Here is a 14,323-nt window from a genome sequence, read left to right on the forward strand (position 1 = left end):
ACATATAAGAAATGCCTGGACAGCCATCAAGCCCCAATTCCTCTCAACACCTGACTGAGCTTCAAATGATTTCATGCTGTTGACGCGTGGATGGGGGCGTGTCCTTAGACTAACCCCTCAAGTCAACAGACATGCACGAACGCGCTTGATAAAGCAGTTCAGTCCAGACATAAGAACATTTCTATTTTGGAACTTTTCTTTGTGTGTGTAGGAGAGAGGGGGGTTGCTGATTAAAACTATTTTTAAAAAAAAGGGGGGGGGGCTCAAAGTCCGCATCGAAATGTAAATAAGTGTATCCACATTAAGTAATAGGCGAGAGAAATAGAATGCACTCCTCTTACTGTTTTGCTTTTAGAGTCTGTGTAAGGTAGCACTGTCACCAAACTGTTTTGCTAGAGTCTGTAAGGGTAGCATCATCACCAAACTGTTTACCTATACAGTTTTTGTAAGGTAGCATTGTCACCAAACTGTTCTGCTGTAAGAGTTCGTGTAAGGTAGCACTTTCGCCAGAATGTTTGCTTTAGAGTTCGTGTAAGGTAGCACTGTCACCAGAATGTTTGCTTTAGAGTCTGTGTAAGGTAGCACTGTCACCAGAATGTTTGCTTTAGAGTCTGTGTAAGGTAGCACTGTCACCAAAATGTTTTGCTATAGAGTTCGTGTAAGGTAGCACTGTCGCCAGAATGTTTGCTTTAGAGTTCGTGTAAGGTAGCACTGTCACCAGAATGTTTGCTTTAGAGTCTGTGTAAGGTAGCACTGTCACCAGAATGTTTGCTTTAGAGTCTATGTAAGGTAGCACTGTCACCAGAATGTTTTGCTATAGAGTTCGTGTAAGGTAGCACTGTCGCCAAGCTGTTTTGCTGAAGAGTATGTGTGAGTGAGCACTGCCAAAAATGTGTTTTTCTATAGTCTTAGTATGGTAGCTAGACTTCACTATAGCCAGAGTTATAAACTGAACTACTTAATCCGCGACTGTCCGTGTTGGTCCAATTAAAATATTTGAGGACAAAACGGGTAAAAAACACATCTAAAGAAATAAATTTCCTTGAATTAATTCATTGTTAGAAGGAAATGTACATTTCATACAAGGATCTCGATCTTGTCTTTATGTTATGTGTCTGTAATCCAACATCTTTTTGTTGTGCTTACGTCAGTTCATATTCGTCAATTTCTGGGTGAATAGCTCGAGGTGTATTTTGCAATTCATTGTCTCTAATAGTATGGAGTCTCTTTGATCATGGCTCCCACCACACGTCAATGTCAAGGTCAGCGGCTAATGGCGATAGAAATCAGACGACACAGAATAACTTCCTCTAAGGGACACACGCACACACAATTTTTAAGCGCAATAACTCTTAAAAATAGATCTGCCGTAAACCACAACAATTTTTGTTTTTCCCGCCATTTTATTTGACTATCGTGTTGGCTCTAGCGCCAGAACAGAGTCGAGTTAGAATAGGCTTAAAGAAACAGCACGAAATTTTCTCTCCTTTTCATGTTAACTCTTTCCCTCGGTCCAACGTATCTTGTTCTAGTTACAACGCTTATATTAACTCTCTCCGTCTGTCTGGTACACATTTTGAACACGCTATTTCTCACACTTCAATCAAGTTAAAAACTTCGCACAATTGTAAAATGTTATTAACGAAATACCAAGTATTTTTTTTTAAAACACATTAGTTAATTAGTGGTAATCAATTTGTATCATATCGAAATAAAATAGGGTAAATAAATCTGACAGTATTGAGATATATGGCTGTAAATGTGTATTTCTTCCCCTTAGATAAGCCTCCTTTTTTATATTTTGTTTTCCCCCTTTAAGTTGATAGAGATCATGTCTCACGAGTATCGGTAAGTCTAAACTATTACAGCGTTCATTTAATCATGTGAACAAAAATGCGCATTTTATTTCTCTGGAGCCTCTCAACGTTTGAATAATGAAAGGTTTAACTCTCTCTAAGTACAGTTTTTAACTATTTAATTGCCCTAGAAGATACTATCTTGTACCTGTTACGCGTGGCAGCTAAAGGGTTAATCCATTAGAAGTTTACGTTCAACCAATGTATGAATTTTTTTTTTTGTTCTTCTTTCGCGTGCAGACGTTGGATTCCATAAAAAGAAGAGCTCCGGGCATGTTTAATTATCTGTCACGGATTTGTTAAATACATCCTGGTCTGGTATGATATCCAGTTGTGACATAGGATACAGATATATAGGTCATAGTACTTCAACTACCCTTTGCCGCCACACACAAAACAAACTTTATTATTGGAGATTTCCCAACTTACTTCTGCCATTGAACCGTATGACGTCATATCTGATGCAATTTGATGAAAGCACACACACACACACAAAGTGTAACTAAGACACATAGCCCTAGATCTAATCAGGTCCCATACTAGATCTAGCTCTATGCAATGTCTTCCCTACAAAATCGCATCTATTCATAAAACGATAGGCCTATATATATATAAATATATTTTAAATACAAATAGCAATGCGCTTGTTCCATGAAGTAGTGGGTTAAGCGATGTGGACTGCTCACCTTTGCGTCCAGAGGCGTAGTGAGGGGGGGGCGGCACGATTCCCCAGGCGCTATCCTATATTTTTATGTGATGTTCATGGTAAATGGGGGCGCCAATAAAGTACCTTGCCTCTGGCTCACGTTTTGCTCACTACGCCTCTCTGTTTCCGTCGTCTTCTGGAATTTTTTGGGTTAAGAATTAATAATCTTCTAAAGCGGCCGCCACTTTACATAGCTTGCTGTATAGTATTTAGCTCCCAGGTCGTGGTGGCCGAGTGGTAAAGCGCTTGGATTCTCAACCGATAGGATCTCGGGTTCGAATCCCGGGATATTTTTTTTAGGCACTCGAGTCCACGCACCTCTTAAGAGGTACCTAATATTAGTTGGGGAACGTTAAGATCTTGTGCTGGACACATGGGATCACCGTTAACCGTCGGCCATAGAAATAGATACCCAATAATCACGGGGTGAAGAAGCGGGCAGGGTTCGAACCTGGGACTATGGGTACAACGGAACGACAGTCCACAGCGCATGCCACTAGAGCAGGATAGCTTTAATTGCCTTGCATGCTGAATAAAAACAGTCTAAATGCGTTATTGAAATATGGATATACGTCACTAGTTTTGTTTAAAAAAATAAATTCTATTCATAGCCTCAGTGGAGGTGCTACTAGATCTGGATCTATATTTATTACAAACTGCTTTGATACAACTGACAGTCCTGGTTATGTCGTCTTGGTGTGTCTGTGTGTGCGCGCGCGTCACCACATGCTGATCAAAACATGTGTTGATAGCCCAGTCCGTCAAAGACATGTTTTAATGTTTGCTTTGCCTTTGATAATTGATCCGGAGAAGTATTGGGAGAAGCCATTCATTATTTCTCCTACAGTCAACGACTGCCTGAGTTTGATGAAGGAAGATGTCTGCAGACTTGATTAGAACGTGAAAGTGGCCAAGGGTATTAGACAATTTGGAAATGGCGTCACTCCTTAACAAGGAACTTAACTCCTTAAGATTGGGCGGACTACTGTTATAGTTTCCTCCGCTGACATTACCTTGTCAGAAAATATATGTAACGGTAACAGTACGAGGAGTGCAACTTATAACACAGATATCCTGTATTTAGTTTTACTAGACACGAATGTCGGTAAATTAATAAAGCAAAGCATATCACTCTTACGCGGTAATTTTTTTTTATTTTATGTTAGAGAATTGTTGACCTCACTCGACCCCAATGCGAGGTCATAACCCTGGGTTGAGAACCACTAAAAATATTATTTAAACGAAGTAAGCAATCCTTTAATAAATGGCGTAACGTCTTGCCCGGCAGCAAGTGTCTTTTCTACAATCTGATTTGACATCTGAACCGGATGTATTTTAATAAACAGAGAGAGCTCGTAACATACTCTCCCCGCGTGTGTCAAGGGCGTGGAGAGCTGAATGTATCACTACTACACGTCTACCACGTGGAGTTAGTGTGTTGGGACAGTCTCGCGAGGTCGCAATGGTTCAGTGCTGAAACATGTCATACCGGTTTAACCCCTAGGGAAGATTTTTCTGGGGGCTTTCGTGAATGGCTATATCTGATGTAATTGCTATGAAAGTGTTGGAATGAAGGGGGAAAAAAAGTTGGCGCTATGTCGCTTCCTATTTGAGTTGACCTACATTTGGTATAACAACAAGGGTGATGCAATGCCAAGCAACGGCGTGTTAGTGAAAAAGAGGTGGGGGGTAGTATTGATTGATGGATCTGCGTGTGGTAAAGTACTGATGCTATAAGTGGGCGGGAACGCGAGATGTTCGATGTTATGCAATCACAAACCTAAAACGAACAAGATTTGAACAGCTCAAGCTGTGGCGCTAACGTCATTGGAGTAGATTAGTTCGACTAGCCTGTTCAACTCCAATGAATGTCTTTCTCACGTCTGCTGACTCGAGTTATCTCCCCCCCCCCACACACACACACACCAAATACCGAATCAATCTTTTTTATATCGCCTAATGTATAGGATCTGTATAAGTTAACATAAAACGTAAATAATAAATAAAGATTCCGACGATCTCTCTGAAAAACTAATTACACCTTACCTCTCTCTTAATCTGCTGGGCCAATGTGGTAATCATCACCCATCCAATCTAACATCTTCATCTAGTGTAATAAACGTCTCTAGGACGATCTTTGTTAGGAATTTGTGGTTCAAGAGAAATTTCTACCACAATGCACCTGGTTCAAGTGTATTTTAAATGGCATCTCTCTCTCTCTCTCTCTCTCTCTCTCTCTCTCTCTCTCTCTCAAGCAATTACAAGATATCAACAAATTACAGCTTCGAAATAATAGTAATTAAACTGAGTTTGAAACTTTTAGTACTGAAACAGATTAAATTATAAACATGACATGTAACATATAATAATAGATGATGAAGAAAGTATGATGAAACATAGATAAGGAAGGCTTTTCTTTTTTTTTTTTTTTTTTTTGGGGGGGGGGGGGTATCTCCATAACCTTGTTGTCTGAAACTGTAAATAAAAGTATATTTAGATCCTAAACAATATTTCAATAATGTGAGAATGTAACAGAGAGAAGAGAAATTATTTTTGCCAAAAAAAAAAAAACAAAAAAAAAAAACCACTCAAATAATTTATCATTGACCTATTATTTTCATTAAGAATTTAAAAGTTCTTTTCGGTATTTAAAACAAGAAATTTGGAAATAGCCTAGTTTGATGATATCCTTTAGTGTTTAAACATTAAATAAACAAAAAGGAGAACTTTTGGATTGAAGCGGTCTCCTGCTCTTCAACACTTCAAACACACTTTCATAATTCAACAATTTAAAACTTTTTTTTTCTTAACTCTTTCTCTCCGTAATTATTTACCACATTCTGGTGGAATCAACGTTGGTATCGTCAGTTAGGAGAGAAAGAGTTAACACTGGGTGTAGCTCTAGATTTCTATTTACATCCCATTTTCCTTTTTCTTTTCAGGAATTACTTAAACTTTGTGATAGAAGAACTGAAAAACCCTTACAAGTAAATATCTTTTTTTATTCATCTAATTCATGGCCTAGAGAATATCCTTAATTTTGTTATAAAAATGTATGTCAGTTAACATTTGTATTTGCCTTCACATATCAATGATACATTTGTGTAATGTTCAGAAACCTGCCCAAAGCCATCTGGATCTCCATTATCTTGGTGACTGCTGTCTATGTCATGACAAACATTGCTTACTTTACAACTGTTAGTCCAGACGAGATCTTAGGTGGTGCCGCAGTCGCAGTGGTAAGTCAAGATTGATAGGCTATATTTCTACTTAAGTTACATTAATCTGCTTTTTGTTTATAGTTTGATTTCTGAGGCCTGGTTTCCATGCTTTAAATAATTAAAAACACCAAGAGGAGTGGGGGGGGGGGGGGAGAAAACGATATGAAGAAATATGGGGTGCAATATGATGAAACCCTAGAGAAACATTTAAGAAATTACAAAAGAAAGATTTTGAAATAAATGGACAGTGTAATATATGGACAAAGGATGCAATATTGAAAGATTACTGTTGCCAACTAAAAAGTAAGAAAGTGCTAAAAAGTGCTTAATAACATTGATTTTTAAAATAGCTAGTTTATCAATACTTCTGGATTCTAAGACTTGATATTCTGAAGACTCTGTTTATGAAGAATCCCTCACGTTGTATCAGCATTTCTAAGTAAAAAAAAGCTTTCTTTTAGACCTAAAACCCATATATAGATGGTCACTGTATCATGTTTGTGTGTCTTCCAAGACTCTAAGTAAAGACCTATTTTTTTTTCCCCCACTTACCAACTTAAATCTTCTAACCAACCAACTTTTAAGATATGGATTATATATCAGCTTATAAGTATTTACAAGTAAAATATGATGAGGACCTGTGTCATGACTTTTTTTTTTATCAGGGCAGAAGGATTAGGACTGTTTTCCATTATATGGAGCCAATAGAGCCCCAGTTAGCTAAATAATTCTTACCCACTCCCATGATCACTTTGAAATGAATTTTTACCATCAGTCTTGCAGGCCACTTATTTGTTAATAGAATTAATTGTTGATATAATCATTTGTTCATAGAATTAATTGTTGATAGAATCATTTGTTGATATAATTAATTGTTGATATAATCATTTGTTGATATCATCACTGCAATGTTGCTCTGCAGATGTTCTCCAAACGCCTGTATGGTATGTTCTGGTGGTGCATGCCTGTCTTTGTGTCCCTCTCAACTTTTGGTGGCGTCAACGGAATCCTCTTCACCACTTCCAGGTATGAGATTCTCTTCATGAGATTAGAGCTGTCATTGTATTTCCAAGGATTATAGAACAAAACCAGAGCCTGCCTTAGAATATTGGAGGCCCGAATGAAGTGAATTGGGTGACCCGAAATGAAATAGAGAGATAAAAAATAAACAGTGAATAAATTATAAATGACGCAATTTTATTTAAAACCTGGAGTACTCCAACAATAGCACCAGGGACAAGTTTCATTATTTCTTCTAAAAAAAAACGTGTTTAGAGAGTCCTGTGCAAGGGCCCCACCAATCGGAGACCCTAGGCAACTGCCTAGTTTACCTATGCCTAAGGCTTGTCCTGACAAAACAATAATTTCTGGGTGGCTTCCTGGTCATGAGATATGTGCTCTGAACTTTCATTTGGTGGTATCCATGGTGCTGGGTTTAAACCCTGCCCTTTACTGTCCTCCCATCCTCTTGCTGGAGGTTGGGACTAGGTTGTAATTGTTCTCAAAGCTGAAGGAACATCTGAACATTTAAAACAAAAAATCAGTTTCTATTATTATGGGTTATTTCCAAAAAAATTTTAATTAATTTTTAACTGAGTTGCAAGTCATGAAAGGGTTATTGTTCTTTACTTATCAGCTATAACTTTTCTAAATATTCAACAAATCTACAAAATTGGCAAAAAGATTTTTGATGTAATTTTTTTTTAGTTTCTTAGGTCACACAATACTTGATAAAAAATAAATTATCCAGTAATTACATTTGAATATATGTTTGGTTAGATTATTCTACGTTGGAGGTCGTGAAGGCCACATGCCCCAGATTCTCAGTATGGTCCAGATTCAGAGATTAACTCCCATGCCAGCTTGTCTGTTTATGGTAAGTATTGCCTTTTTTAAAATTCTTCACCAAATTGTCATGTATTTGATGTATCGTAATGTAATTTATTTAATTTCCCTAGATGGACTTGCTAGAGTTACTCTTTGAAAAATGACTTTTTTGTTTCATTATATTCAATGTAAGAAATTAATCTATGTAGCACTTTAAAAAAAAATAAATAAATGCTTGTTTGAATTGCTTTTTTAAAAATATTGACCATAGACAAATATATTATATCTAGACTGGAAACCGGAAACAAATTCTTAACCGCAATTGATCGATTTACAGATCTATTTATATAGATTTTTATGTATGTAACTATTTTTCAAGCTCTAAGGGAAGTCGCACTAATTAATCTTTTCCTTCGTAGATAACTAATGATCTTTAGTTTTCAAAGTTTAGAAATAATGCAAAATGATTTCTCGGATTTTCTTTAGAATGGGCTATTAATCACAGAACTATATATTCACGCAAATATATGAAATAAAGCCATTTCCTGTTAGTTTCCATTGAGATAATGTTTCAAAAAATCCTAGATCGAAATAATTCACGTCTGTTGATTTTAATCATCTTATGTACATTTAAATAGATTGATTACCTAGATCTTTCTAGATTATGTATCTAAAAATTGCAAAATAATAATTATCATAATGATGAGATGAGAAATTAAATTATATGTTACATAGGTTAGGCTTGAAAAAAAAAAGATCTTACTTCTTCTAGCTACTTTACAAAACAACGCCTTGTTTCAACTTAAAAAAAAATTTTCACGACATTTTTTGTAGTGTTACAAGATCTCCATGTCCAGTCTAGATATAACATTTAAGTCTATGATATTGACATAAAATTGAATTACTTTTATTTCCTGTTACCAGGGTGCCCTGTCACTGTGTTATTTGGCCTCGTCAGATATCTATGCCCTTATCAACTATGTAGGCTTTGCTACATGGCTGTCTATCGGCATGGCTGTGGTAGTGTTATTATACTTAAGATGGAAGAGACCCAATATGCACAGGCCTATTAAAGTAAGATTGAATTCTTTAATCATAGTTTAACTGTAGAGTCTAAAATTGAAATACTTTTATCAAACTTGCTTTTCAATTTGAAATGAGATAGTGATTAGATTAGGGTATACCATTGTCATTGGAGGTTAATTGTTTTATAAAGACTTTCTAGTTGTTACTTTTTTTTCCCTTTGATGTCAAATTCTTTAGTGATCCATAGTTGTTTGAACACTCTGAGAACTAGATCAAACATGATGTAGCTTCTACAATTATATAAGAAATACTTTTTAAAAAAGACTTACAAGTCTTACATAGGACTTCAAATGTTTATTATTGGATAGTTTATATGGCAAAGAGCTCTTGTATTTAACCATTAAGTCATAGATGTACCTTTAATGCTTGACTATTTCAAACATGAAGTATTGCTCATTGTAAAAACATTATATATTTTTTTATCATAATATGAAATGTAATATGATTTGTTAAAAATTCCCTATATTTTCTGCAGGTTCACCTGGCCTGGCCAATCATTTACACTATTGTCACAATATATTTGGTTATTTTACCGCTGTATGCCAGCCCTATGGAGACAGGTAAGTAGTTATTGAATTTTTTATTTGTTTTTACCATGATAACATCAGCGCTCTTTGTTGTAGAAAAAATGTGGGTGCTCCTTGTTGAGTTCTGCTGCTATCTTTTTTTTTTGTCTGGGACAGAACTGTCGTCTTAGAGTGCGCATCAATTGGGAGCTCATTTAATTCCAACTATTACCTGAACTTCCCCCTTAAGTTCCACTCATTACTGTAGACAGATAAGGCTGTAGACAGATTGGGAAAAGGCCTTTGCAAGAAAAACCTGGTAGGCTTGGGTCATGGGGGTAACAGGCCTCACTTACATCCCCATGGCATGCAATAAACTCTGCACTGTGTTAACCCTGAGAAGCTCTTGCCTTCTCCTTGTTAGCCTAAACATTTACATTGGTTCTTAGTCTAGGGATGTCTCCCCACACTGAGCTCATGAAAACATGGTGCAGCAATATCATCATCTACGTTAACTCTTATTGTCTACAATTCTTTTCTGCCTGCAATCATCAGGCATCTCTTTTCTGCCTGCAATCATCAGACATCTCTTTTCTGCCTGCAATCATCAGACATCTCTTTTCTGCCTGCAATCATCAGACATCTCTTTTCTGTCTGTAATCATCAGACATATCTTTTCTGCCTGCAATCATCAGACATCTCTTTTCTGCCTACAATCATCAGGCATCTCTTTTCTGTATTATTTTTCATTGCATAATAACCAGGCATCTCTTTTCTGCCTGCAATCATCAGACATCTCTTTTCTGCCTACAATCATCAGGCATCTCTATTCTGTATTATTTTTCATTGCATAATTACATAAATACAGTAGAAATGATATTATTTAACTTAAGATACAATAAATAGTGTAAAAATAGATATTAATTATTATTTCAGCTGTTAGGCTAAAATTTTATTGCAAGTTGTCCTTGTAAAACACTGTATGTGATATCATTTGATTTCATCTCAATGTTTAGGTATTGGAGTGGCTATCATTTGTACTGGCATACCTGTCTACTTCATTTTTGTTGCATGGTCATCCAAGCCCAAGGTGTTCACCAATTTCATGGGTAAGCACTCTTTACTTGAAATATCCTAAGGCCAGTATTCTAGTTCAAATATTATAAGGCTAGTATTCTAGTTCAAATATCATAAGGCCAGTATTCTAGTTCAAATATCATAAGGCCAGTATTCTAGTTCAAATATCATAAGGCCAGTATTCTAGTTCAAATATTATAAGGCCAGTATTCTTCTAGTTCAAATATTATAAGGCCAGTATTCTTCTAGTTCAAATATTATAAGGCCAGTATTCTTCTAGTTCAAATAGTGTAAGGCCAGTATTCTAGTTCAAATATTGTAAGGCCAGTATTTGACCGAAACTGGCATGTTTCTGATCATAGTTGCTAATCCTTGATTACTTTATACATGTTACAATGCACTAGTCATAAAATTCATTTGTGTCTAAAGATATAATCTTATCATTGTGGAATCAATATATTCAGTTTTACAATAATTAATAAATAAAATCTCAGCCGAATGTCAAATATAAATAAAGACAATACAAACGTTGAGGGATACTCCAGTCTACACTTTTGTAAACTTGGTCTAATTAATGCTTGTATATTGTCAGCATTTAAAATATGTACATGAGTTGTGGATTACTTCAGTGTTGAATCTCTAAATAAATTGAATAATGGGTTACCTGAATCTGTCAGGAAAAACAATTAGTAGAGTTGGAGCCTCTAATTAACATGCATGACTAGATAAACATATGATATGTTTAGGATATAATTATATTTAAAAAAAGATACAGAAGCACATTTTTATGATATAAAATATTTTATCTATAAATTAAATAATTTTTTTTTTGTTCCAGACAAAATGACGATATTTCTACAGAGATTTCTCATGGTGGTGCCAGAGGAGAAGAAAGTGGAATAATTTTTGCTGTTGTGCTGTAGACATAATTAGTCAATGGACATTGTAGAGATCAAGAAAAACATCAAGAAATACACTAAATAACTTGACGAACTTGTTAGCAAAAGAAAACAAGTTTTGGCACAATGGCCAGCATTCAGAATCAAATGCTGGCAAAATAAATAGATTTTTAATTACATTACAAGGAGGGTGGATATCTAAAGTAGAAAGAAAGTATAGAATAAGAAAGGAACATGGATAATTTAAGAAACTGTTGTTTTTTTAAGCTAAACCTTTTAATGGGATTTATTTTATAAGGGTATGGTACTGAGTATGACGCACTACTCAGGGCCCTATTAAGGAAGTCAGTTCAAGCTTTAGGACTTGGAATGAAGAGGCTTTGCGCACTACAGGGTGGAGCCATAATGTCCAAGTATATTGTAAAATGAGATGAAAGGAATGAAGCGGATCTGTCCAGCTGTTCAGGCAATTACTACGAGTGCATCTCAACTGACATTACTTTCATGTTTTATTTCGTTCAAATTTCTTCTACTTTTTGCTAATTACTGGCAGATATTGCATTTTTTATTTTTAGTGACAATGTAGTTTGAATTATAAAAGGGTTCTTTTAGTGATTATTTATTGAGCTTATTTATATGTCTTTAGTATAAATATAAAATATTTGATTTTCAGTTTTTGGGGCAATATATTTTAAGAATGTTTATAGTAAATTTTCCTGTGTTCTATTATTGTGAGCAACATATTTTAATAAGTCTTTTATGTAAAAACTGTTGTTTTTTTTCCCCTGTTTAAATTTTTTAAAAAGCAAAGTCTCTAGATATAAATAGCCTCAATGTTTAGAGGGAGACAACTAGATTTTATGCACTTACAATGGTTGTGATTTTAAAACAAGGATTTAAAAACATTGAAATCATTCAAGTCGTAGGAACAGGAGAACCCAATGGGTAGCATAAGTAGGAAACACTCTGGGACAACTAAGATTAGATCTAGGTTCAGACAGTACAGCAATCTCTTCAAACAGATCTCAACAAAATTTGCATTTATATTTCGTCATTGCATTGTTTTCTGTTCCCATACCATTGTACTTGGCTAGAACATGGCTGCCCTATAAATATTTCTTCATCTTTGTTTAGGTTGTCTGTCTAATGCATAGAAGTCTTGTTTGACTTTTTATTTAGATTGAATTATTGTATTTCAAATTACATTAAATTAAGAAATTGTGTAAATTATTTTTTAAAATATGAATATATTGAATTTAAAGGAAACTCTTGTTTACTATATTCTCTTTCATTTCATTTGATTCTACTTTCATTATATACCTAAACATCGACATTTTCGACTTGTTTACAAATGTTTTAGTGGTTTGGATGCATTATTTTGTTGAATATCATTTTTATCATTGATTCATTTACATTGGTTCTTAGTCTAACCATTTCTATCGGTCGGGAATGATTTTATTGTCTTGAAAAATTAATTTCAAACAATAGGTAATTATATTTTCATGTTGATTCTTGTGCACAAATACACCTAGACACTTTAACAGGAGCTGAATCATTGGTTCTCTGTTTATGACTCATTTAGTGACACAATGGATACACATGGTCATTTCATTTTGATTGTTTTAGGCAGCAGCAAACACTTTGATTGGCTAATGTGCTGGTGATAGCATAAGTCTTCTTCCTCGTTCTCATTCTTAAATGGTGGAGCGTTCAGATGACTAGACTTATAGAAGATGAACTGCGCAGCGGTTTTCAAATCAGGGTGCTCTCCATATAGTTTTCTTTCTATTGGGGTGTATTGGGGCCAGTGTCTTGTTCGGGCCTCTTGGTAAAGAATGCAGATGTGAAGGACATGGTCAGCATTCTCTCATGACACTCCACATGGGCAGATTTTAATGGTTCATAGCATGAGTGTTTTGGCTCTTGTGATGTCCTTGTAGACAACAAAACTCTAGCTATCATTCCAGTGCAGTTAGTATATTGCTTAGTCATTGAAGATAGAGAGAGTTGGACTATGTGCCAATCAGAAATGCAATTATTCTTTAAAGCTATTTCATGGAGAAACTATCACAGGCTTTAGTTTTTACATAGAGGACACATTTGATGTAGCATATTTAATAATAGCCTCGTGGTGAAGTGCTTGAATGCCAAGAGTCTTGAGTTTGAGTTATAAGATTCAAGGATGCTTCGAAGTCTTTGCAGCTGTCATCGCTGCCTGACATTCAAACAGGAACTCAAGTTGTCAGTTCTGCTTGTGTAAAATCCCCATTACATTGTTTTCGTTACATAAAAACGCTACCATCAGATTACATCAACTATCTGGAGATGTAGACATTTACATCTGTGACAATAAGGTGCAACTTTTCACTATTTAAAGGCTCATGCATTATAAACTAACTATTGTCTCCCCTAGTCAGCTAGATATCTTGCAATTTTAAAAAAAATTCTTTTTGAGCTTAATTCAAACATGTCAGTATTCTATTTATTTCATTCCCTTCAACAACATTAATTAATTAAGTCTTTGAAGAATGAATATGAGAAATAATTTTAATTATGAAAAAAATCTAGTATTTCTAATTGTAAGTATTTATCAAATTCTTGTATTGTTGTTGTTTTTTTAAAGGAAAAAGAAAATGCCATGTCATTTCTCAACATTTGACCTGTCATTGGTTTAGTTTCTACACCAACCAATCAGTTGTCAAACTTGTGTCCAATGTACTTTTGTTGCTGTTTCTACCTCCGCGTTTTAAAACTAATCTATTTATTTAATAACTCAAAATAATGCTAACAAACACTTGTACTAATTCTGATTTAAACAGATTATCTTCTTCTTCTCTCATCTTATCATCTGTTTTGAAAGAGATGAGAAAATGGTGGAAGGGCCTAAGTATGGCGCTCCAAAGAGCCGGATGTCAACACTGGCATTGTTACTCCTGCACTTAATAGTCTTCAGTTGACTAGATTGGGGGAAATGGAGTTGTCCCCCATTCTATCCCTAGCAACCGTTGTGAAGTGTACGATACATGAACGGGTAAACTTTATATGTGACATCATTATTTTCTATTTGATCTTAAATTTGAAATTTAATCATAACTTTGAAACATTAAGATGAAAAAAATAAAATCAATTAAACCCAGACATATTT

The 14,323-nt window shown here is 35.1% G+C and overlaps 1 protein-coding gene across 2 annotated transcripts in view; it reads left to right on the forward strand.

Annotated features, from left to right (window-relative positions):
• The window catches only part of LOC106068441 (Y+L amino acid transporter 2-like), a 56,246-nt gene extending 42,522 nt beyond the window's left edge, over positions 1-13,724 (forward strand). For both annotated transcript variants that reach the window (XM_056040081.1, XM_056040082.1), the window contains 8 exons: positions 5,505-5,549; positions 5,678-5,801; positions 6,706-6,809; positions 7,563-7,659; positions 8,535-8,684; positions 9,172-9,256; positions 10,219-10,311; positions 11,118-13,724. In XM_056040081.1, coding sequence (XP_055896056.1) covers positions 5,505-5,549; positions 5,678-5,801; positions 6,706-6,809; positions 7,563-7,659; positions 8,535-8,684; positions 9,172-9,256; positions 10,219-10,311; positions 11,118-11,182 — 763 coding nt within the window. In that variant the 3' untranslated portion in view covers positions 11,183-13,724. The remainder of the gene's footprint in view (positions 1-5,504; positions 5,550-5,677; positions 5,802-6,705; positions 6,810-7,562; positions 7,660-8,534; positions 8,685-9,171; positions 9,257-10,218; positions 10,312-11,117) is intronic.
• Positions 13,725-14,323: the final 599 nt, after the last annotated feature.

Source organism: Biomphalaria glabrata, chromosome 9, assembly GCF_947242115.1.
Source record: "Biomphalaria glabrata chromosome 9, xgBioGlab47.1, whole genome shotgun sequence".
In the NCBI taxonomy this organism is placed as follows: Eukaryota; Metazoa; Mollusca; class Gastropoda; family Planorbidae; genus Biomphalaria; species Biomphalaria glabrata.